This window comes from Camelus bactrianus, chromosome 4 (genome assembly GCF_048773025.1).
Source record: "Camelus bactrianus isolate YW-2024 breed Bactrian camel chromosome 4, ASM4877302v1, whole genome shotgun sequence".
Taxonomy (NCBI): domain Eukaryota; kingdom Metazoa; phylum Chordata; class Mammalia; order Artiodactyla; family Camelidae; genus Camelus; species Camelus bactrianus.
In genome coordinates this window covers 33,888,999-33,911,964 of record NC_133542.1, presented here as the reverse complement: position 1 = coordinate 33,911,964, position 22,966 = coordinate 33,888,999, and the positions used below count along the sequence as shown (strand labels likewise).

At 40.3% G+C, this 22,966-nt stretch overlaps 1 protein-coding gene across 4 annotated transcripts in view; it reads left to right on the top strand.

Annotated features, from left to right (window-relative positions):
* The window catches only part of DOCK8 (dedicator of cytokinesis 8), a 223,889-nt gene that overhangs the window by 103,550 nt on the left and 97,373 nt on the right, over positions 1 to 22,966 (top strand). For all 4 annotated transcript variants that reach the window (XM_010967902.3, XM_074361655.1, XM_045504974.2 and 1 more), the window contains 8 exons: positions 1,935 to 2,020; positions 6,436 to 6,502; positions 9,400 to 9,549; positions 12,852 to 12,932; positions 14,100 to 14,259; positions 16,128 to 16,249; positions 17,814 to 17,907; positions 18,660 to 18,822. In XM_010967902.3, the coding sequence (XP_010966204.2) occupies positions 1,935 to 2,020; positions 6,436 to 6,502; positions 9,400 to 9,549; positions 12,852 to 12,932; positions 14,100 to 14,259; positions 16,128 to 16,249; positions 17,814 to 17,907; positions 18,660 to 18,822 (923 nt within the window). The remainder of the gene's footprint in view (positions 1 to 1,934; positions 2,021 to 6,435; positions 6,503 to 9,399; positions 9,550 to 12,851; positions 12,933 to 14,099; positions 14,260 to 16,127; positions 16,250 to 17,813; positions 17,908 to 18,659; positions 18,823 to 22,966) is intronic.

Below are 22,966 nucleotides of genomic sequence, written 5' to 3'. Positions count from 1 at the left end.
TAAAAACCAATTTCAAAAAATGGTGGGGACTTACTGCTTTCATACTGAAGTCACAAGTAAGCAGATGTAGAGTTGGCCTCAGGATCCATTGGGTCAACTAATAGGAGAACATCCTCTCTCATATTCCCTCTGTGTGTGTGTGTGTGTGTCACTGTAATTATCTATCTCCCAGGAAGATGAAGACCACAGGCATCCACTAAAACTTCACATTTCCTCTTCTGCTTCTTTGGCAGTTTGTTCCTATTTCAGATAACTGTAAAGGCACAAGAAATTCCTGCAGGTTACAGGAGACTTAGGAAATACATGAATATGTAGACCTTGTTTGGATCCCGATTTAACAAACTAACTATACAAAAATTGAGACAGCTGGGGAAGTTTGGAACTGACTACATACTTTATGACAATAGGAAATTATTGTTCATTTTTTAGGAGTAATAATGGTATTCGTTATGTGTTTTTAAAAGTCCTTACCTTTTGGAGATCTCTACTGAAATAGTCACAGATGAAATTATGTGATATCTGGGGTTGTGCATCTAAGCAATACCGCATTGAGTTGGGGAGCTAGCAAGTGGGAGTATAGATGAAAGCAGGTTGCCCACAACTTCAGAACTGTTGAAGCTAGATGGTGGGTAAAGATGGCTCATTCCATATTCTCTCTGCTTTTGTATATGTTTACAATTTTCCATGTGAAAAACTTTTTTAAAAAGGACCCCAAAGGTTTGACTCCAGAACAAAGGTAGTCTTAGAAACCCGTGAGTGTCTTTATGTTGAGGTTGCTTTCCAGTAAGGGGCCCCTTCCTTTTCAGATGTGTCTTTTCTGATCACCCTGAAAATTTCAGCTCGCTTTGAGGGGCTTCAGCTCAGTGTAGGCGTCAGAACAGTGCCTCCTCTGAAACAAACTCAGCAATTCCACCCAGCAAGATAGCCAACCTTTTAACACAGAGGGGAATAGAAAGATAGAGTGGTGATGAGTTTACCACTTAGACTAGTCCACCAAACTGGGCACAGATTTACTAAGATTTACTGCTGTTTGTTAAAGTATCCTGGTTGCCGTGGGATATTTGGGGTATCCTTCATAGCCCCGGAAAATACAATTAGACAAGGCTTTATTCTTTGGACCCTTGTGAGCTGCAGACCACTCACCAGGGTTTGGATAGCCTACTGTAAAAGCAGGAATGAAAGTTCTTAGGAAAATTTGCAGTGTTTATCTTTGCATACATGAATGTAATTAAGATGCTGTGATAGCTCAGATTGAGTGTTTAAAATTACAGTAGGGACTTGATACTTTCCTTTAAGGCTTTAGTCCCTATGTGGTGAAATAAGCATATCTGTAATTTGTCATTACCAAGCTTGTCTGTACTTAGAACTGTAGCAAGTTCCAGCTGGGCATTTGTATATAGAACCTGCAAATTCACCCCCAAGTCTCTTATCATCTGTTTAAGAACCAAGAAAGACACTGTATTATAGTCTTAATGGTTTACAGCCTTAAGTGAACTGTTCTGACTCAGATCTCAAGTCTAAAACTCACATATTTACTAGTAAAGCCCTTGGCAGGAAAAACATTCTGACTGTGTACTTAGAGCCAGCCAAAAAAAAAAAAAAAAAAAACCAGCCAACAATAGGTATAAGATTTTGCAATGCCATCTGGTGGATGTTATTATGCCATATCCACGTTCACATTTCCTTCCTTCCTCCCTCAGATACTTGGCTTTCAGAAGGGAGAAAATGTTGGCTGCAAATGCTGACTTTGAAACTTGGTGGTTGGATAATAAACTCCCTTGTAGAAGTCAACGTGTTATTCTGTGATTAGAAATAAAGCAAATGCAAGTTGTCTTGTTTAGTTGATAGCAGCCTTCCCTCCCCTGGGTTAACTCCAGCTGGAACTCTTCATGGAAATTCACTATTGATTTCTTTTACAATGTGATTAATAATAGGAGGATGCAGTGGAAATACGTCCGGTACCAGAATGTCCTAAGGAACATCTGGGCAACAGAATATTGGTCAAGTTGCTATCCCTGAAGTAAGTATCAGCCAACATGCTAACCACTATACTAAGGTCTGTCTTGTTTTTGTCAAATGAAAAAAATGCACAACCTAAAAGTTGAGAGTTATGTTTTAGTTGGTGGACTTCCAGAGGACTTAAACCTGGGTGGCCTCTCAGTTCACTCTAAGAGGTTGCTCCAAAGAAGCAAGGGAGGAGCCAAGATATATGAGTTTTTCCAACAAAGACCAGATAGTCAGAACATTAAAAGATTACTGTTAATTAAAGAAAACCAGATATTTCGAGTTAAGGTATTTAGTGCTTTTCTATGTATGAGAAGGTGCAGAAGTCTGGGCTCACTGAAATCATTCCTTTGATATGCACCTAGCTGCCTGGGGCCAGTGTCCTGTTCTTTCCCATCCTGATTTCCATCCAGGTGCATGGTTGGAATTGGTGGCAGAGGCTGAGCTGCCTATTTGTCTGTATCCTGAGTTCCCTTTATTCACTGTCAGGGCCGCTGATAGTGGCTGATGACTTGATGACTGCAGCAGCCTTTGTTTACTGATATGTTTACTGATATTTTTCATTCACAGCTTTCGGATGTAGACTGTGTCTTTTTCATCAGAGCTCGAATCAGGGAGGACTCCCACCCCCAACATACCTCTAACAGTGGGCAGCTGTGAGGTAGTCCAAAAAGCAGAGTCTGGAGTCAGCTGGTCCCAGATTCTGTTCCTACCAGGCCTTTGACAGTCATCCTTCCGTAACAGAGAAGGCAAACACTAAAGCTAGGCATGTAGGTAATTAATTGCGTTAAATGCTGTACAGTAAGAAAAGTAACAGTAGAGGCCAAGAGTGTGCCGGAGTCTGATCTAACTCACGAGAGCTGATTGTATACTTCCCCTCCCAATTCTTTATTCAGTCTGTGTATTCAGTGGAGTCATGTTGGTAGTTGGAAGTTGCCCATGGTGGAGTGGTGGAAGTATTTACAACATAGAACTCAGACGATCCTGCAAATTAGAGCCTTTTTTTTTTTTTCAGAGACTCTTGTTAAACATTTACCAGCACACCACTGTTAAAAGACGATAAAAAACGCAACTAACACTCAGTCTCACTGCCAGTGTACAATAGAGAGTAGTGGGGACTACCGCACGCTATCTTAAGGGGGCACTCACTACTAGCTAGGGCCAACTCACCATCCAAGTAAACAAGCCCATTTTGATCAATTGTCTGATTTTTTTTTTAAAGAGAAGCTAGAAATCTAGATTTTCCTGCATAATTTCCTGACTTCTTAAATATTTTCTCATTTCCTTTTGAAGTACCACACAAAGCAGAGCATGTCTGCAATTTGGATTCATCTCATGAGCTGATGATTTGCCACATTTACTTTAAAGCAATTGTTTCTAAACTTTTTAATTGTGTTTTTAAGAAGTCACGTGTTCTGTATACATGCATATTTATTCTGTACTTGCATATTAAGTACTATACATATGTAAAAACATTGATCAGTCAGAAATTTTGAAGGATGAATTAAATAAATCAAAGTGAATTCTAGTATTTTCTTTCTGCACTCCAGGGGGTTGTCTTGCAGACCCCCTGGAGTGCTTGCATTTCCTCTCTGCAGACTGCTGCTTTAGAGAATTAGTTCTTCCACATCTTCAAATCACAGATTCTTGAAACTGTTAAGTTGTTACCTAGGCCAAAGTACATAAGCGTAACATTTTTTCGTACCCTATTAGGAAGATCATTCATCTCTTGAAGTCAATTCATGGACCCCTTAGGCATCACCTGGTTTGCAATTAGGGCCTTTGGATTCTGGATTCAAGTGTGAATTTCAGCCCTGGGAACTTCTCTGGGATTTTGAGTTCTGGTAAATGAAGTAGTTAGACCAGATGATGTCAAGTTCCTATGTGCTGTAAACTTCTGATTCTAATGCAGAGCCTCGCCAACTGCCCCCTCAGAACACAAGCCAGCATGTCTGCTTACACAGTTGTGGGGCTCTCTTGATATTGTAGCACCCTCCTTAAGCCAGTTCTATGAGTTGCAGGGCAGGGGGTGGGGGTAGTTAGGACTTTTTGTCTTGTACACAGAGATACGTAGCCTATAAGCCAGTTCCATGTCACGTAACAGGTACAGAAAGGCAGACTCTAGCCCTTGTGAGCTGACCCAGAATGAGGAACCTCCTAGCCCTTCAGCAGGAGGATTGAGTGGAAGAGGCTGTTCCTCTCCCCTCTGCATTGTTCAGGAAATCCACCCCATTGTCTGAGCTACTCACCCACCCCCACGGGAAGCACATCAGGCTACTGTTAGGTACAGTAGCTCTGCCCTTTGGGATTGGAGGAATTCTCCACTGTGATGCTTGACACTAAGCCACCTAGCCGTTCTCCGTAAATAAATGGCAGCTCTTCTCACAGATAGGAAGACATGGCCGCTAAGATAGTCATGTGTTACAATCATTATTAAGAAAACAAATTGAGTCACTTGAATTTCTCTTGATGAAAATTGTGAACTATAGTTTCTAGTAATTTTTCCCCCAAACTACCAAAGCAGAAATTAAGTAGAATTGAGGTGTTTGCTTAGTGAACTTGACCTGCTCGAGTGTCTTGAATCGTATTCATACCAACATAAACCTGCAAGAGGGGAGATAAACCAAAGAGACTGTCTTAGCTTTAACCACTTTGAATAAACTGGATAAAAGAAAAGAAAGTAAGTTCTTATAGGTAAACCTAGAATGTTTAAATATAAATAGTAAAAATTAATGATCTTAAGTTTTATTTGTGGGAAAATAAACATAAAATTTACCATCATAACCATTTTTCAGTGGTAGTTCAATGGCATTAAGTACATTCACATTGTTGTACAGCTGTCACCACTGTCCATCTCTAGAAGTCTTTTCGCTTCCCAAACTGGAACTTTGGACCCACTAAACAATAATTCCCATTTCTCTCTCCCACCATTCTGTTCTCTGTCACCATGAATTTGACTACTCTCTGTCCCTCACATAAGTGAGATTATGTGATACTTGTCCTTTTGTGACTGGTTTATTTCAAGTGAAGACACTCATACAATCTTCAAGATTTGTCCATATGGTGGCATATGTCACCTTTTAAAGTCTTTCTTTTAAAGACTGAATAATATTCCATTGTATGCATATACCACATTTTATTTATCCACTCATCCCTTAATGGACACCTGGGTTTACTTCCACTTTCTGGCTATTGTGAATAATGGTGCTCATTGACATTGTTTATAAAGTATATTCACACACAGTATCTTATGTGCTCCTTACAACAATCCCAGGAAACAGGAAGAGCAAGTGTCCTTTCCTCATTTTACAGATAAACAAATGGAACTGGGAAAAGGAAGTAACCTAGTTAGGATCCCAAAATTAGTAGGTAGTGGGAGAGGGAACAGAGCCCAGGTGTGTGTGACTCGGTGCCCTGAGTCTGCCATCCTTCCCAGCTGCCTCATTTCCAAAGGTGCCATTTGACCAACTGACCCTTTGTCTGTGCCTACCTCTGCCCAGATTTTCTTCTCAGAAAGTTCTCTTTTTAGACAAAGCTATCCAATGATAAGAGCATCCTCTCACATATGCCTTGAAACAAAATTTGGCCTAATATGCATGACTTCTGCAGTAATGGTGGTCCAGGGCCTGATTACTAGGGCTCTTAGCTGGTAATATGGTGGGTTATTAACCTGAGAAATTTGGAAGTGCACATCTGGGCTCCATATGCATCCTATAACGTGTGGCAGGATTATGCTTTGGGGATGCCTTCTCTTCAAACCCATCATTTCTGGGGGAATTGGCAGTTAGGGCCAATATGAGGCCTCCTCTTTCTAGCTCTCATTGGGTTCGCACACCTCTGTGTTTAGCAGCAGTGCTCAGTCCCCTGCCCCACCTCAGCTCAGCAGCGGTGATGGAGTTAGGAGGGGCCAGACATTCACACACATCATAACCCAATCTTCCTCTGGTGTTCCCAGTATAAATCTAAAGAAAAACAACTGAACTTTTCTTTTTTTTTAAACTAAGTGAAAAGACCCAGCCCTTAAAATTGAATAATAGAGATTCCTATTCTTGCTGTAAAGTGTAAACTGTACACAAGGACTTTACTTAAGACAGAGACTCAACCCTCTGAAAACACAGCAGTTATAGTGGTCAGAAGTGCCACACTGGATTAGACTAGGATCTCTTCCGCCTGCTGTCTCTTGCAAAGCCACCAGCAAGCACTTTGTGGAAGAATGCACCATCCACCATGATCTCAAATGATTACGAATTTTCCATGAACCTCCCATATTTCTCTATTAATATCATAGTGTGAATGTCGTATACCTGGAGCTATCCAAATATTTCTGGATACTACTTACATTTTTAACCAGATTATATATCCAGGCACTTTCAGAAAATTCAAAATTATCCAAGTTAGAATCATATAGACTTTTCTGTCTTTCTCCGACAGGTTTGAGATCGAAATTGAGCCTCTGTTTGCCAGCATTGCCCTCTATGATGTTAAAGAAAGGAAAAAGGTAAGAAAGCAAAAAAGAGCCCATCCCTGAGGGCATCATATAGTGTTCATTGTCTTTGGGCTCATATTTTTAAATCTCACTTCTCTGCAGCAAAAACAGATCAGATTTGAAAGCAAATGAACTTTGATATGTCCAGTTCTATTGCCTTTGCAGTTTTTGAAGAAATGGCCTGGGAACATTTGTCATTTATGCTTGTTGAAGAATATTGAAGGGAAAGTCAGCTGGAGGTGGTAACCTGGCTGAGATAGAGAAATGAAATAGCAACATATGGGGTTACACATAAAACAAAGCAATTTAAATATGGCTGTAACAAGCTCAGATGTGCATGTAATGTTTCCTCAGTTTGGGGAGTTTTTTGCATTGTGAAAAAGGCTTATCATGAATGGAAGGCATCTTGTGCAGTAAATGTCTAAATTTGCCATGGGGTAGAAACCTCACCGACTATAATGTGCTTTTAATTGAAAAGACTTCTCTATGAATATTTTAATGTTAAGTCATTTTGTAACTCCTAGAGGAGGACAGAAATAGGAAATACTTCTGCCTCCCTCCTCATAACTATTCAGTATTTAAGGAAGTGGGTGCTTTCTGAATAAATATTAACAATCACTGAGATTTGTGTTAGGGTAGGTTAACAGAGACCTCCCCCCAAATTCAGTGATTTAAAGCAGTCGATTTCAAACTTGCCTGTGCATGGGAATCACCGGGAGGGCTTGTTAAAACAGTTGCTGGGCCCACCTTCCAGAGTTTCTGATTCAGTAAATTTGGGGGCCTGAGAATCTGCATTTCTAACAGGTCCCCAGGTGATGCTGAAGTTGCTGGTTGGCGGGATGTGAGTGGGCACATTTTGAGGGCGCTTGGCTTAAAGAAGGAGAATTTTCTTCATTTCTTAGCAATCCAGGGGGAGGAGGGGCTGGGTCAACAGTGATCTGCTTTACTCAGTCATTCAGGAACCCAAGCTGGCAGCATCTCTTCCATCCTCAGTGTGTGTCTCCTGAGTCACCCTTTCACTGTCATCACAGCTCCTGATAAAAGAGGAAAGATGGGTGGGGGAGGCCTGGAAGTTTGACACATCACTTGCACTCACAATTCGTTGGAAAGAACTGAGTCACATGCTCACTTCTAACTGCAAGGGAGGCTGGTAAATGTAGTCTCTGCCTTAGAGCCACTTCTTGCCTGTGAAACTATTGGCAATGAAGGGATGACCCAGCGCCACAGTGGTTCTTAAGTAACTCTACACTGGTGAGCCACGGAGCTTTTATCATGTCAGAATCTTCAGTGGATCTCCACTACCTACAACATTAGCAACAAACTCTTCAGCTCCCACGCCCCACCTTCTTCAGCCTTTCTTCTTTTGTCTCCTTTCTTTCTTTGGAGAGCCCAGGCGGAGCCCAGCTGGACTCCTCGCTGTTAACCCAGGTCCTCCAGCCTCTAAGTTATTTCTGTGCTATACTCTCTCCTTGGTCCACCATCACCCTCCAGCTCTGCCTGGCAGAATCTTCTTCCAAGGCCTGTCCATCTCACACACCTCCCTTATGAGAAGCATCCCCCATCTCCCCAGCTGGATGTGACCTCTCACCTTGGGAACTTCCCCAGCACTTTTTTATATGAGTGTGGTCCCTTATCATTTGTTCTTACTGTAGTTGATACCTATTTGCCTTTTCCTTTATTCTTGATTGTAAACTAATTGAGGGCAGAGGCAGTGCCCTGTTTCTCTTCAGTTCAGGACCTAGCACATTGCTGATATTCAGGAGATTCTGATGGGTTAATAAAAATTTAAATGTATCAAGGGATAGCTCTTAAAAGACTTAAACATATCTAGAGATTGTGAAAACATATATATCAGATTTTCTGGCAGCCTCTAGTCACAAATCATGTTTATGACTTATTTCTTTGGCAAAACTTTTTTTTTCACTTTTTTTCCTTTTTTTAAAGATTCTTTTAAAAAATTTAAAAACTTTTAAATTGAAGTATAGTGAGTTTTCAATGTTGTGTGAATTTCTGGTATACAGCATGTTTCAGTCCTACATATACATAGATGTATTTGTTTTCATATTCTTTTTCATTATAAATTACTGTAAGATATTGAATATAGTTTCCCATGCTATACAGAAGAAACTTCCTGTTTACCTATTTTATATGTAGTAGTTAATATCTGCAAATCTCAAACTCCCAATTTATCCCTTCCTACCCCTTCTCCCCCTGGTAACCATAAGTTTGTTCTCTATGTCTGTTAAGTCTTTTTATGTTTTGTAAATAAGTTCATTTGTGTCTTTTTTTTTGTAGATTCTACATATGATTGATATCATATGGTATTTTTCTTTATCTTTCTGGCTTACTTCACTTAGAATGACAATCTCCAAGTCCATTGTTGCTGCAAATGGCATTATTTTATTCTTTTTATGGCTGAATAGTATTCCATTGTATAAATATACCACAACTTCTTTATCCAGTCATCTGTTGATGGACATTTAGATTGTTCCCATGTTTTGGCTATTATAAATAGTGCTGCTCATTCTTTTTTTTCCCCTTTTCAGTTTTATTAGGTAGAATTATTACAGTTTAACTGCACATACATATTATATTGCATGTAAATATATATATACAGTATACTGCACATTTTTTTAGTTTACATATATGTACCAATTATTGTTTCTAAGAACAGATTATAAATTTTTAAAAAATGGTTAAGATGGTAAGTTTTACAGTATGTACATTTCACTGCAATTTTAAATGAATAATCTGAAAAAAAGAACAGATTAGAGCCTTAGCTTTTTAAACTTACATAGTTATCAAAGGGATAAAGCCAACTACAAAATAAGAATCACTCTTTAAAAAAAAAGTTTAGACCATGAGAACAACAAGTGTAACTTATTTTTCATTTGGCCACTCATTTACAGATCTCAGAAAATTTTTACTGTGACCTGAACTCTGACCAGTTCAAAGGATTTCTGCGTGCTCACACACCCTCTGTTGCTACATCCAGTCAGGCAAGATCTGCGGTATTCTCAGTCACCTATCCATCCCCGGACATCTACCTAGTAGTAAAGGTACTTAAACACAATCTGACTTGCATATTCTGATGTTATCATTATTGCGTTATTCCCAGTGCATGTTTAGAATGAAAGAGGTGTCAGAATATATCTACATGTCCTCTGTGAGATTCACTTTGTTTCCCTCTTAACTTTATTCCTTTTCCTTTACAAGCAAATGGTGTTGGATACTAGAATGACTATAGGTTTTGGAGTAAGGTGGTCCTAGGTTTGAGTCCTGGCTTTGCAACTTTGTAGCTAAATGACTTGGGTAATTACCTAACCTTTCTGAGACTTAGTTTCCTCATCTGTAAAGTGGGGATAATAACACCTCCCTACATGGGTAACTTGTGATTGCAAAATAAAGCCTGGCACTTACAAGCACCCTTCCTCCTAACCAAGGAAAGCATCCTCAGCTATCCAGCTCTGGGAGGCTATGGAGAAAATCTCAGGTCGAGTTTCCTAATTATGTTTATGTTTTTCAAGAGACCCATAGTTAAACATCCACAAGTCTAGGCTCTGACAGTTTGAGGTGTAGGCTGTAGTTTCCAAGCTTCACTCTCCTTCTTTAACTCCATCTTACAGACCATGTCTAGTGAGAGTCAAAGTGTGTGGGAAATGTAAGTGGAAGGATCTTTCATTCTAGGCTGTCCTCTTTGCTGATGTTAAGAAAACCACAGATTTTCTCTACACACCAAAATGGCTGGTTAAAGTTAACAGCAAACATTGAATATTTTACCTACCTTAAACCAAATAGTTTGTCTCATTGACTCTTTACCCCAAAATTGTTTTTTGTTTAATTCCAGACATTTTGATTTCATGTACACCCAACATTCCAGGTCTAGAACATTTTCTAGTTAGCGCAGTGTTTTATGTCCATAATCCCATTGATTCCTCCATGCTCTCATGGGAGTAGCGTACAGATTCCAAAACATTCAGGCGATTTGGAGGTCACTTAACAAGTGGCAGATATCCTTCTGTTTTAGCTTCCTTTACACCATTTTACAAAGATTCTGAATCTGAAAAGTCACTGTAGCTTGAAGAGAACTTATTTAAGCTTATGGACGATAGAGTTAAAAATTTACTGTATCTGTTGCTATTCTACTTCACATGTGTCTTTCCATTGCAATATTACTTAGATTTAGACACATAGGAAAATTAATGTAGAGCCCACTCTAGCAGCTCTGTAGTTAACTTTAAAGTTCTCTCACAGCCTGAGAAATCAAAGAAGCCAACACTTGTTCTACAGATCCAAATTTTACTTCCAACTCCACTTCTCAGTGAATTACTCCATTTTGGCTGACCCATGGTTAAATATTAGCAGTTACCTATAGGTGACTATCACTTACGAAATATAATCCAAATTTTTCAGATATATAAATGCATTCACTTGGCAATGATAAACATTCTCTAAATGGCTTGGATATAGTTAAGAAATTTAAGTCTACTCAGTAAGACAGTCCCTGGTTTGCTTCTGGTTTGTTTTTCTTTACTGTTAACACCAGTGTTGTTGCTTCTTCCTCTCTAAATAGGGCTGAGAGAAGCCTCTTTACCTTAAAAAAAATTCCCAGGCAATTCTGACATGCCCCTTTCCCTTACCTACCATGGTTATGAGGACTCATGCACTCCTTTTATACATGAATGATGAAGGGCCATATAACAGGCTCTCTTAGCAGCCTGCAGCTCCTTCTCACAAAGAACCTGGAGTTAGCCTTGTCCAGCTTGGTGAAGGGAATAGTACCTGCTGGTCTGGTCGAATCTGGATTCTCCTGCTTCCAGATTCTGGAGATCCTTTCCTGTGCTTCCACACTATCAGTTAGGCACAAAGTATTTCAACCAGAAATAACCTAGTGATGAAGGGTGTTTCATGGAGTTTCAGAGGAACTTGCATGGGGCACTTGCACAATACACATGACGTCATGGCATTCCCGTTCCTTGCTGCAGGGTCCTAATTAAAGGATTCTTTATCTTTGTTCTGAGTTCATTTTAAAGACCACATTTTTATCCATTGATCTCATGGAAAAATTAGCTTCTTTCCAGTTTGCTCTATAAACTCCTGACCATGACCTTGAGGAGAATAGGGACCAGGTTTATCTTGTTCACCATCTTATCTCCCCAGTAGCTACCATATGGATAATACTCAACAAATGGTTTTTGAATGAATGAATAGATGGATGATTGCTGACTGACAGGAACATAGGTCGGTCTCTACCTCAGGTGCTGCCTCAGGTGCATCTCTCAGGAAGATCCGCCTTGTCTTCAGGTTATGGCAGTGGGAAGGGGTTTTTTAATTCTTTTGTGAGAAGAGAAACTTCCTGCTTACAGTCTCCCCAAGACAAGTGTTCATCGGGCAGCCCCATGCCACTTCCTTAGAAATTCCATGAAACACCTTCCATCACAAGTTTAAATACTTGGTGCCTAACTGCTAGTGCCTGTAAAGAATGCACGCCTCTTGGGATATGTTGACCCAGAATTCTTTTTCAAGGATCATCTCAACTCTTGACACAGACAAATGGGATTAAATCCGCTTGTTTTGTCTTCAACATCTAAGTTCAATGAAACTTTCTTTAAGCAGAGGATTAGGAAATTTCAGATTTCTGCTTTTCTTCCTCTTAAACATGGTGCCCAAATTTATGGCCAGTCAGATCCTTCACCTGAAGCAAGATAGAGGAATATGCCTGACAGTAGTGGCATCCATTCATGTTCACAGTCAGTTAGCAAAGTGAAAAGCTGCACCATCCTACTGCTTTCCAGTTCCTTTCCAAGTCTATTAAATCTGGAGAAGTAGCCCTAATAGGAAATACAAGGGAGACAATTATAGATAATTTATTCTGTTCATTTATTCATTTTGTGGAAGGCTTTAGTCCCTAACCTGACTTTTACAGAGATCATATCTCTTTTTTACATTGCAAGCAATAATAAAGAAAACAAGCTATTCACTTCCTACATATGTCTCATGGGTTTTGTATTATAAAATAACTTTTATTGCATTTTTTATTGTAGGCATAATACTTGTTTATTGTTTAAAAATAGAAAATACACATAAGCAATAGGAAGAGAATAAAAATAGCGTATAAGCCTATCACACAAAGATAAGTACTGTTAACATTCGGTGTGTATCTGCTCTCATCCTTTTAATATGCCTTTATGAATTTTTTTACAAAACTGTACAATACTCTTTATATTAATTTTTTAATCAAAAACATCTATCCTGGACATCTTCTGATGTCATCAAATAAAACACTATTTTGATGGTTGCAGAGATTCCATTATCTATTTGTAATTCACATATTTTATTTTAATATTATTTCTGTTGGTAGATTGAAAAAGTCCTTCAGCAGGGAGAGATTGGAGAGTGTGCAGAACCCTACATGGTTATCAAAGAAAGTGATGGTGGAAAGGTATGCTCTTTTGAGTATTGCTAAACGGTAACATCTTAGAATAAGCAGATACTTTTCAGAAGTGTTCCACAAAATAGTTAATGGGGTTTAGTCGGTAATATGTCCCCATATGAGACACCAATAAATTATATCTAAACAAAAGAAGGAAGGGAAACTGGTCATGGATGATAACTTTTTAAAGAAATAAATTATTAAACTCAGTAAACTCAACACATGGTGATGCACACACCAATGTCTAATCACAAAACTTGACTGGGGCAAAGCCACATCCTATTGTCTCAGTTCTGAGGCTCTGACCCAGCTGGTTGGGAGGGTCACAGACACCCCATGAAACTAAACAGTGCCTGAGCTCTCCTGGCCTTCCTGCACAGCATGGACCACCATTCTTTCTGGTATGGATATTTGGAAATTAGCTGAGACTGCTGTACATCATAAATTTGTTAGTACAACGTAAGTGCTGGGCCTCTGAAAAGGACATCTCTTCTCAGCATCCATTTGTAAAAGTTTCCAATATGATTTTTAAAACATGGCCTTTCTGGAATAAGACTTGCCTAACAGCATTCTACTGCAGACTCATAAATTTCAAGTAAGATTTATTGAACTCAAGATACTTGTTTTTTTAATCTATCTTTTATTCTGAACCTAGAATGAATATCTTGGAAGTGTTGTCAAACTAATAAGGAAGTCGTTAGGAACCCTTACGGATCTCTCTGGAATCTTCCAAGGCAATTTTTGAAAAACAGGCTTTCTAAAGAAAGAGCCTGATAGATGATATACAAAACTTTTCATCCTAAGATTCTGTCATGTGAATCCAAGTCATGTAGCTAGCCTCTAAAAGAGGTGCTTGTTGATTGGCTGGTATATTAAGCCACAAGACTTCTGGGTTGTTTTGTTTTGTTTTGTTTTGTTTTTTTAGATGAAAGTGTATTTAATAATTAAATGTAGCCTTTCTTAAACTTTTAAAAAGATTCCTCCTTTTCTATTCCGTATTTCCTTATCAGTTGGACTTCTGGCCTGAGCTGTGTTATTTTTTTGCCTCTTCACTCTTTTTAATCAGTAAGGTAGCGATTTTGGAGTTGGCTGTCATGTCCAGGGCACAGGCAGTTGACTTGGTGCTGGTGCCATATTGTTTGTTTGTTTCTGCTGTCTCTTTCCGTTTTCCTCTAGAGTAAAGAAAAGATTGAAAAACTAAAACTTCAAGCTGAATCCTTCTGCCAACGTTTGGGGAAATACCGGATGCCCTTTGCCTGGGCTCCCATAAGCTTAGCAAGTTTCTTCAATGTCTCTACCCTGGACAGGGAGGTAACCGATGTGGAGTCCATGGTTGGTAAGATTTCCAACTGCGGTGTGAAGGAAAGGGCTCCCCACTGTCCCAACTCTGAGATCAGCTGCTTATTGGTGGGGGGGGAGGAAGGAAGGAGATGACTAGGATGAAGCATGATTATGACTGGATTACAAACACTTGATTCGACAGTGATCCCCAAGACAATTTTCATGAACTTTGTGGAGTTTAAATATACTCTTGTAGTAAGATTTTTGGTTGGAATTTTCTGGACAGTTTGACACGTTAAAAAGTCAATTTTCAGTGGCCTTCTCTTCTTCAAAGTAAAATTCTTGAAAATAACAAGAAAATATAATAATATAATCTATAGTGCGTTAAACAAAGGCACCATGCTTGGCTCCGAAATAGAAGAAAAGCCACTGCCACAAGGGCTTCAAAAAGCAAAACTCGGGTTTCTCAGGAAAATTTCCAGTTCCTTAAAGTTTATGTTGCCAAGTGCAATGAAAAAAGTGAACGCCAAAGAATATTTGGTTACTGTTCTGATTTATTTAGCATATTTTTCTTTTTTATTACCCAGCCTGCGATCTGAATTCTTAATTTCCTAAACTGGGTACGGAACTATTCAGGAGGGTTACAGAGTTTTCAAGTCTATCTCCCCCAACCTGTGGCAGTTTCTGTTTTTCAAAATGTTCTTTGTATCCAGCAAATATTTATGTCTACAGTCACATGTCTCGGGACGTTTGTCTTGCATTCCTTAGCTCTGCCACTTCTGAAACGTTGCCTTTAGCAGAGGAGTGGAGGAAAAGTATTGTGTTATTGCTGCTGCTGCACTGGAGTTATTGATGCATAATTACCAGTCAGAACTTCTGGGTTATTTCTGATATACCAACAACAAACCTCATTTTAGTGCATCCTGACCTTCATACGACAATGTGTGTATGTCTGTTTTATGCCAATTTCTATGTGGACACAGTAGCCCGGTATTTGAAAGGGTTATACGTAGAGCTTAGAGTACACCAAAAGCTAGGTAATTAAGGCATAGAGCTTTCTGGGTCCTCTATCATCTCTGGGTCAAGGATAGATTAACCTGACTACACAGGCTGATTCTTAAGGAACAACCAGAAGATGTAGTGTATTATATACTAAGACAGCACAGCAAGTGTAGGAGGGCAGTGGCAGCAAGAGGCTTCAGTTCAGCATCACAGCACGAATTAAGGGGAAAAGAGTGTTCAAAGACGGGGTTGGAGCATTAGAGTTCTGGACAATTTGACCATTCACAACAGAACCCCTGAGTTTCACAGTATAAAAGCAAAAAGATCCTTACCTAAATCTCTAAAGGGGGTGAGAAATAACTAAGCAGAGTATCAGGGACCATGCTGGGGTGTGACTCTGTTCTAATTACCTTTAGGCAGAAACTCACTTCTGCTGCCTGGTCCACACAGCAAGAGAAATCTGGGATCCAGAATATACTCCAGCTGACCCGTAGCATGTTTGGGTCACAATCCCAAATGCCTTCAGGGGCATTTGAGTGCATGCCTCTCCCAACGGAATGCGAATGTAAAAATAAAACAAAACAAACACTGTTGACCAAATAAAGCTTATCTGCAGACGCTGTTCTGCCTGTAGTTCTAGACTCCCGCTGGGTGGCACCTGGCCCACCCTGTTCTCCACGTGGGAGGGCACTGCAGTTGCTCACGGCCTCTCCACTATGGTCAGGGGAGAATTAAGGGCCCCAACAGAGGGGTCTAAGAATAGGGGCCAGGGGAGGGAAATCTTCATTCAAAACAAGAATGGCCATGTTCTTGTGTTCTTATTCAGTGACCTTAAACATATCTTACATATGGTAAAGTTAATAACTGCTGTGTATTCAAACAGAAAGGCAAACTTTAGAATGACAGGTGTTTTCCATAAAGGGAAAGGCTCTGCGGGTGAGCGGAGAACTTTGTCCCAATCTCGAAGACTTTCGGAAAGAGCCTTCTCCTTGGAGGAAAATGGGGTCGTGAAGCCCATGACCGTCAACAGCTTTTTCAAGCAGGTACTTCTTCATGTGACAGTGTGTCTGGATGTGTCCCCTTATAAGAGCACGAATGTTGGAGCCCAAAGTGGGAATATATATAGTTATTAAGAGAACAAGTTAGTTAACCTCACCAAGCCTCGATTTCATTATCTATAGAACAGGGATGAGGGCACTGGCTTCGTGGGGCTGTTGGGAAGGTTAGATGATGTGAGATGTGTAAAGCTCTGCTCAGAGTGCCTGGGATACAGCAAGTGCTAAATGAGTGCTAGCTCTTTTAATTGAGAGAAGGATTTGTTCCCATTAATACAAGCTATCCTATTTGAGCTGTCATGGTCAATTCATGTATTAGGCTGTGGAAACAGTCTGGCTAAAATATCCATTTCCCCCGTGGCTCAGGGTTTGCTGGCCTGGATGTTGTCCATCTCACCACTGTTCCACATGCAGGCTTTTGAGAGCTGCCTGCTTCCTCATAGAGTGTGACCGTGCAGATGGTGCTCTTTATTAGCTCAGAAATTGTCGAGACTACTTAAAAAATGAAGAATTTCCTTGCATAATCAAATTCATAGAGACAGAGTAGAATGCCAGAAAGTAGAATAGTGGTTGCTGGGGATTGCAGGAAGGAGGAATGGGGAGTTATTTAATGGGTATAGAGTTTCAGTTTTGCAAGATGAAAAAGGTTTGGAAATTGGTTGTACAGTAAAGTGAATGTACTTAACACTGCTGACCTGTACACTCAGAGATGGTTAAGGTGGTAATTTTACATGGTATGTATTTTACTACCAAAAAAACCCAACTTAACTTACACTTGGTTTGACTCTGTTTTGGAAAATTTTCCACAGCTCAGTGCCCTGGGGCATTTCAAGGGTTAATGTTAACAAATTGAAATGCAGAAGGGGCGTGCCACTGGGTAAAGATGGCAGGAGACTGAAAGGTTTCTATTTGGGAACCTCTCCTTCCAATTGTGTTACTTCAGAGGGAGAGGTCTGACTTAACCGCGTCAGATCTTTCTCGTCTGTCCTCAGGGGTGAGACGCACCCACCTACCTACCTTCCTTCCTGGGCCGTTGTGGGGATCAGAGCTTTTGTACGTGTATCCCTCGGCAGCGTGCCTGTCCCATGGGGGCATATGGAGGGAAGTATTGATGCTCAGCCTTCTTAGACAAATGTAAAGAATCTGAGGACAGAAAAAATGATGGAAAGATGCTTTCTCCATCTTCATACTTTGAATGAAGAAATAAACTTACTCTTTTTTGTTCCAGGGAGTAAAAAAGTATCAGTGGGTTGAAGTTATAGGGGGAGGAGTTTTTGGTCTAAATTTCTAATGGTCAGACAGGCTTCCCTAGAAATGCACTAAAAGCCCTGTCCCCTGAAGGACTGATGAGAGGCTGAGTGACAGTCAGGAGTGGCAGAGAAAGGATTTTGGCAAGAGGTTGACTAAGTGACTTCAGGGTTGCCTATAATCCTCGTATCTATGAAAGGCATGTTAAGGTAAAACTGAAATATAAAAATCCTCCAAGAAATCCTTGGTCTGGACTTCAGGAGTCCATGGTGCATCTACACTAACCCTGACTTCTCCCTGGCAGGAGGGAGATCGCCTTAGTGACGAAGACTTATTCAAGTTTTTAGCTGACTACAAAAGATCTTCATCCCTGCAGAGAAGAGTCAAGTCGATTCCAGGTGTGGATGGCTTGTCTTTATCCACTTTGCTGTCCAAAAGACATTTATAATTAGACGCATTATTTGTGGAATGCTACAATTGATAAAATCATGTTTTGCCAAGTGAAATACAGGATTTTGTATTAGAAGTTAAAGTCTACTTGTTTTGGCAAATCTATCAATGTTTGCTATTTTTACTAAAGGACTGAGTATGTAAATAAACAGCATCTGGTTGCGCACTCAGATAATCAGATACTTGTTTGAACAGAGGAGGCTCTTGTATCAAATGAAGTATTACATGGCCCTCCTCGTATAAGAAAAAGTGAAAGGTAAATGCTTTGGTAGAAGGTGCGGGCACACCTTCCTTACTGTCAGCTGAACAGCCCCTGAAGCACTTCTGCAGCCCCTGCGGTACCAGCGAACCTAGTTTGAAGACCACCAAGTTTCAGTGTTTGTAATTTTATGAGAAAGTACTGAACTGTGTATACTCAGAGCATGGTAGTTCTGGAACGGACTTTAAAGATTCTCTAATCTGTTCTTACTCATTTTACAACTTTTTGCTTTTTAAATTCTGGAAGCTAAATCTCAAAGTTGTCATGACGTGATTTTTCTCAGACCTTAGGAAATTAAATTAGCTGGGAATTCCGAAATTCTTATACTCCCACAACTTATCCCTATTTTCTTAAAAGAAATGTAGTACAGCAGTCTTCCTTGATTCCCGTGTACGCACGTGACAGTGTCTTTACTAAGGCAGGCCTATTTTCTCTCCCTAGGCTTGCTCAAACTAGAGGTTTCTATGGCTCCGGAGACAGTCAATTGCTGTCTGACCCCTGAAATGCTGCCAGTGAGACCCTTTCCTGAAAACCGGGGACGTCCACACAAAGAGATTTTGGAATTTCCAATCCGGGAAGTGTATGTCCCTCATACTGTGTACAGGTAAGAAACAAAGGCTCTTGGAAAACTATTGAACCCACACTTTGAGTTTTGTTTGGAGAATGTTTTGATCATTCTTCAACCTATCTTCCTACTTCCTAAGTTTTGGAAAAAAGGAAATCTGATGTTTACATAACTATAGATAATTGCTAGATCACTTTCTAAAGATGGTTTATCTCTTTTTTTTTCCACAAGAAAATGTTACTTCAGTCATAATTGGAATGTAGGTTTTTAGCAGACATATTCCTTCCAGAAATTAAAAAATCCTCTTAGTCATGATCTTGGTTTTCTTATGAATAGAAGGACATATTAGGAAAAGAGCAATGCAATCAAAAATGTTCTTGTTGTCTAAAAGACGGGTTTTTAGTTCGAGACCAGCTCTGTCTAATAGAATTTATAGGATTGATGGAGATGTTCTGTATGTGTGCTGCTCAATACAATAGCCTCTCGCCACAGGGGGCCCTTCAGCATTTGAAATGTGGCTAGTGCAGCGTAGGTACTGAAATTTTAATTTTACTTGACTTTAATTAATTTGAATTCAAGTAGCTCCTTGTGGCTGGTGGCTACCATATTGGGTAGCATGGAGCTAGACAGAGAAAGCCAGAAATGCTAGGCTGCTTCTGTTTCTTGGAGGCCCTCCTCACAACGGGTGAGAGGGAGCTTGTTCATCTGCCAAGAGCATGGCTGCTCAGGTGCTTTTATTTTTTATTTTGAGAAAACTTTTTTTTAACGCAAGGAAGAAAGCTATCACAAACGTTTTTTCTCCTCCATCTAGAAATGACATTCTGTTGTTTCGTGTGTGCATGCATGTGTATGTGGGTGTGTGTACACATATACAATCATGCTGGTTAAGTTGAAGTTTCCTTTATCCTCAGTCTCCAGTTATAGACTCCTACCTTGCCTCTCAAATCACATTATCTGAACTTATATGGGTCCTTTTTATTTTCTCTGGTTTTACACACACTCACACACACACACACACGAATCTGTGAACACTGAAGGGTATCATTTTTATATTCATTTAAAATGTACATAAATGGCTTCATACTCTACATGTTAGGCTGTACGTGTCATCCAACAGTATGATTTTTTTCTTTCTGTTTGAGTATTACTGTGGACTCATGAATTTTACTGATTCAGGGTGTTACACTCAGTAGCAGTCATTATCCTCTTTTAGTTACCCAAATTTTCATAAATCTAACCAGTGGGGATTCCTTAATAGCTTGTACTTTAGAAATATTACTATTGATTTATGTGGAGTTCTGCCATTCTTTTTAACTGCTATATAGTATTCCTTTGTGTGAAGAGACTATATTTTACTTCTCTATTTCCTATTTTTCTATTGATAGATTTTTTTCAACGTTGGGCTCTTATAAATATTGTGCAGTGAGAATGTTTGTCTTCGTCTCCGCGCACATATGTGAAGGTTTCCCTAAGCAATATGCCTAAAAGTGAAATTATTGAGTTCCAGGGATGTACATTTTCAGTTTTATTTATATTGCCACTTGTTTCCAAAATCATGCCAGTTTGTGGTTCTTCCAACAGTATAAGAGTTCTGATTCCCCCAAATCCTCACTCACACTTTCCAGTATAATGTTTGTGGATGTGGGACCTCTTCGTTTCAATATTGAAGTACACACACAGTTTCCGCTTTTAAATCCTTTCTGAAGCAGCTCTTGTTTTTCTCTTCTCATTCCTTAAACAGCAATTCAGCTAAGTCTCTCTTCTAGATAAGTAAGCTTTCCTAAGATGCAGTAGTTTAAATTTTCCATTCCCTAGAGGGAGATGAAGATATGAAAATGTTTGCTTAGGGATGCTATGTTTGTATCTTTTTAGAAACCCTACCCTACAATTGGGGGAAAAATGCTCGTGGCATTGGAATAAATGTGCACCAGATGAACTCTATAGTTATTCACTTCCCCTCAGCATTTAATCACCCATGGGAGGCATTTACAACTCTCTCTACTCCTTGCTGCAAACATTATCCCTTAATTACATCACAGCAGGACTCAGAAGGCATTAGTGCCCATACTGATTCTGAAATATAGGCTTGCTAAGGGGGACATGTCTGAATGGATTACTGTGGACCCAACCTGGCATCATGACAAACAGACCCACAAGTGCAGAGTGAATATTATGTAGCTGTTCAGTACACTGTGGAAATGCCAAGGTCACCCTGTTAAAAACCCAGTCTTTACTCTTAGGAATGATTGTAAGACCATGCTTCCCTCCAATTTTGGTCTTCTCTTGACTACCGGGTCACCATATTTTGTAGCTATTCAAGGAAGGAGAGTTATGGTGAACTTGGTTCAGAATCTTACCATGTGAAAATGTCAAGAAATTTAAGAAAAAATCTTGTCTAAATCTCTCAGGCTATTGTTAAATTTTTAGCATTTCTTCTCTAGGCTTCATATGCTTTGTAGTGGTTTTGATTAGGATGGTCTTGACCGTAACCCCGTCCTTGACTCATTCCCCCCTTTCCTACTCCACCACCCCCATTTCACAGAATGGAAATGGAAGACTCAAGTCAGGTGTGAACCCCCAGGTCAAATGGGAAGCTGACTCAGTTAAACCTAGGTGACCTCATCTTCTCATTTCTGTCACAATTTGTAAGCTCATGTCCCTTCTGTCCCCTCCTCTCCAAATCAGAGTCTCCTTTCAAGCAAAGGTCTCTAAACCCCTTTATGTTGTGGTATCAATAACAGGTATGGTCTGAAGTCTTGTCTCTCCCAAGAGTGTTATTTCAGTAGAGATGGCAGTTCCTGTTTCTTTTAGAAAAGTTGTGCTTTGACTAAGTTGAATTCTGGACATCATTCTAAGGGTCTGGCACGTGGGATGGAGTTTCCTGTTGACCTTGCTATTTCCATGGCTCTACTTCTGGTCATAGATGTATCCCTTTAAGGAAATCAGGTAAATGAAAATCAAGGTTTACAGAGCAGATGAATTTGGAGAGAATTCTTTGTTTTATAGAGGATTCACCTCATAAATTTGAAATGTGGCTTGGCATGACAGTCTGATCTACCTGGAACTTGTGGAAAATATCTCTACCGGGCCAAGCAAGGAAGGCCTCCAGTGACAAGGCCAGGATTCAAATTTCAAATCTGTGGACCTTTCACATAAACTTCAGACTCGCTTGAGTAGCAGGAACTTTGACACGGACTAACGGCACATGCTGTCCAGACCTGAGTGCAAGTTGTGGCCAGTGTCACACTTTGCAAGATTCTCCTATGGGCGGTATTTCAATTTCATACCATATGAGTAGAACTCAGGGTAGTTTACCTCTCTTAAAGGAGCAGCTGCTGGGGAGCCTCAAATAAAATTTGCCTGAGATAGGCCTAGATGCCTTCCTGCCCTCAGTCTCCCCATTCTCCCGTCTCTCAGAGGTACTTCCTTTGACGGCCTTGCTCCTTCAGGTGCCCTCAGTCAGGGTCACTGTGTTGCCCCCAAGGGGTACCATGCACGCCCTATTCTCTGTGGATGCTGCCAGGTGCCTTGACCTTATGCAGATCGCTTTGAGGAGTAATCTAGATCAATTATAAAAGAACTGCACTGGATGTGGAAGTACCCCCATGAACCAACGGCAGCTGATCACTCATAAAACAAAGACTCGCTCTGAAAGAAGAGATGAACTTCTCGAGCCAGAAGTACTCACTCCAGGAATGGCCAGCATCTCCCAAACCAGAGGCTTGGACCTCTGCAGTGCGTGAGCAGCCTCTGTGGGTGAGAGGTGTGGAGTCAGACAAGCATGCCCCAAAGCAGACCCAGGCGAGAGCTTTGTTACAATCACAAGCAAAGGGACAGTCATTCTGAAAGCAGAGCAGGACAGCTGGGAAAATTAGGTGGATAAACAGGATTATCCAAATCTGAGTCTGGCATTCTTTTCTCCATGTCCAGATGAAGAAAATTCTGGGTGTTAGCCCAAGAACACGTTTGAACCAACTCCTGGCTTATTTTCCATGTGGCCCAACAGCTGGTAATGAGGACACCAGCTGCCTTCTGGTGGGGGCGGAGTGAAAACAACACAGGCTGGGCCAAGGCCCAGCGAGATCTTTAAGGGCATTTCATCCTGTGGCTCTCACAGGGGTCTGTGCAGAGATCACAGGCGCTGAGGTTGTAATGAGCTTGTTAAGCTCCTTGTCATCCCTTT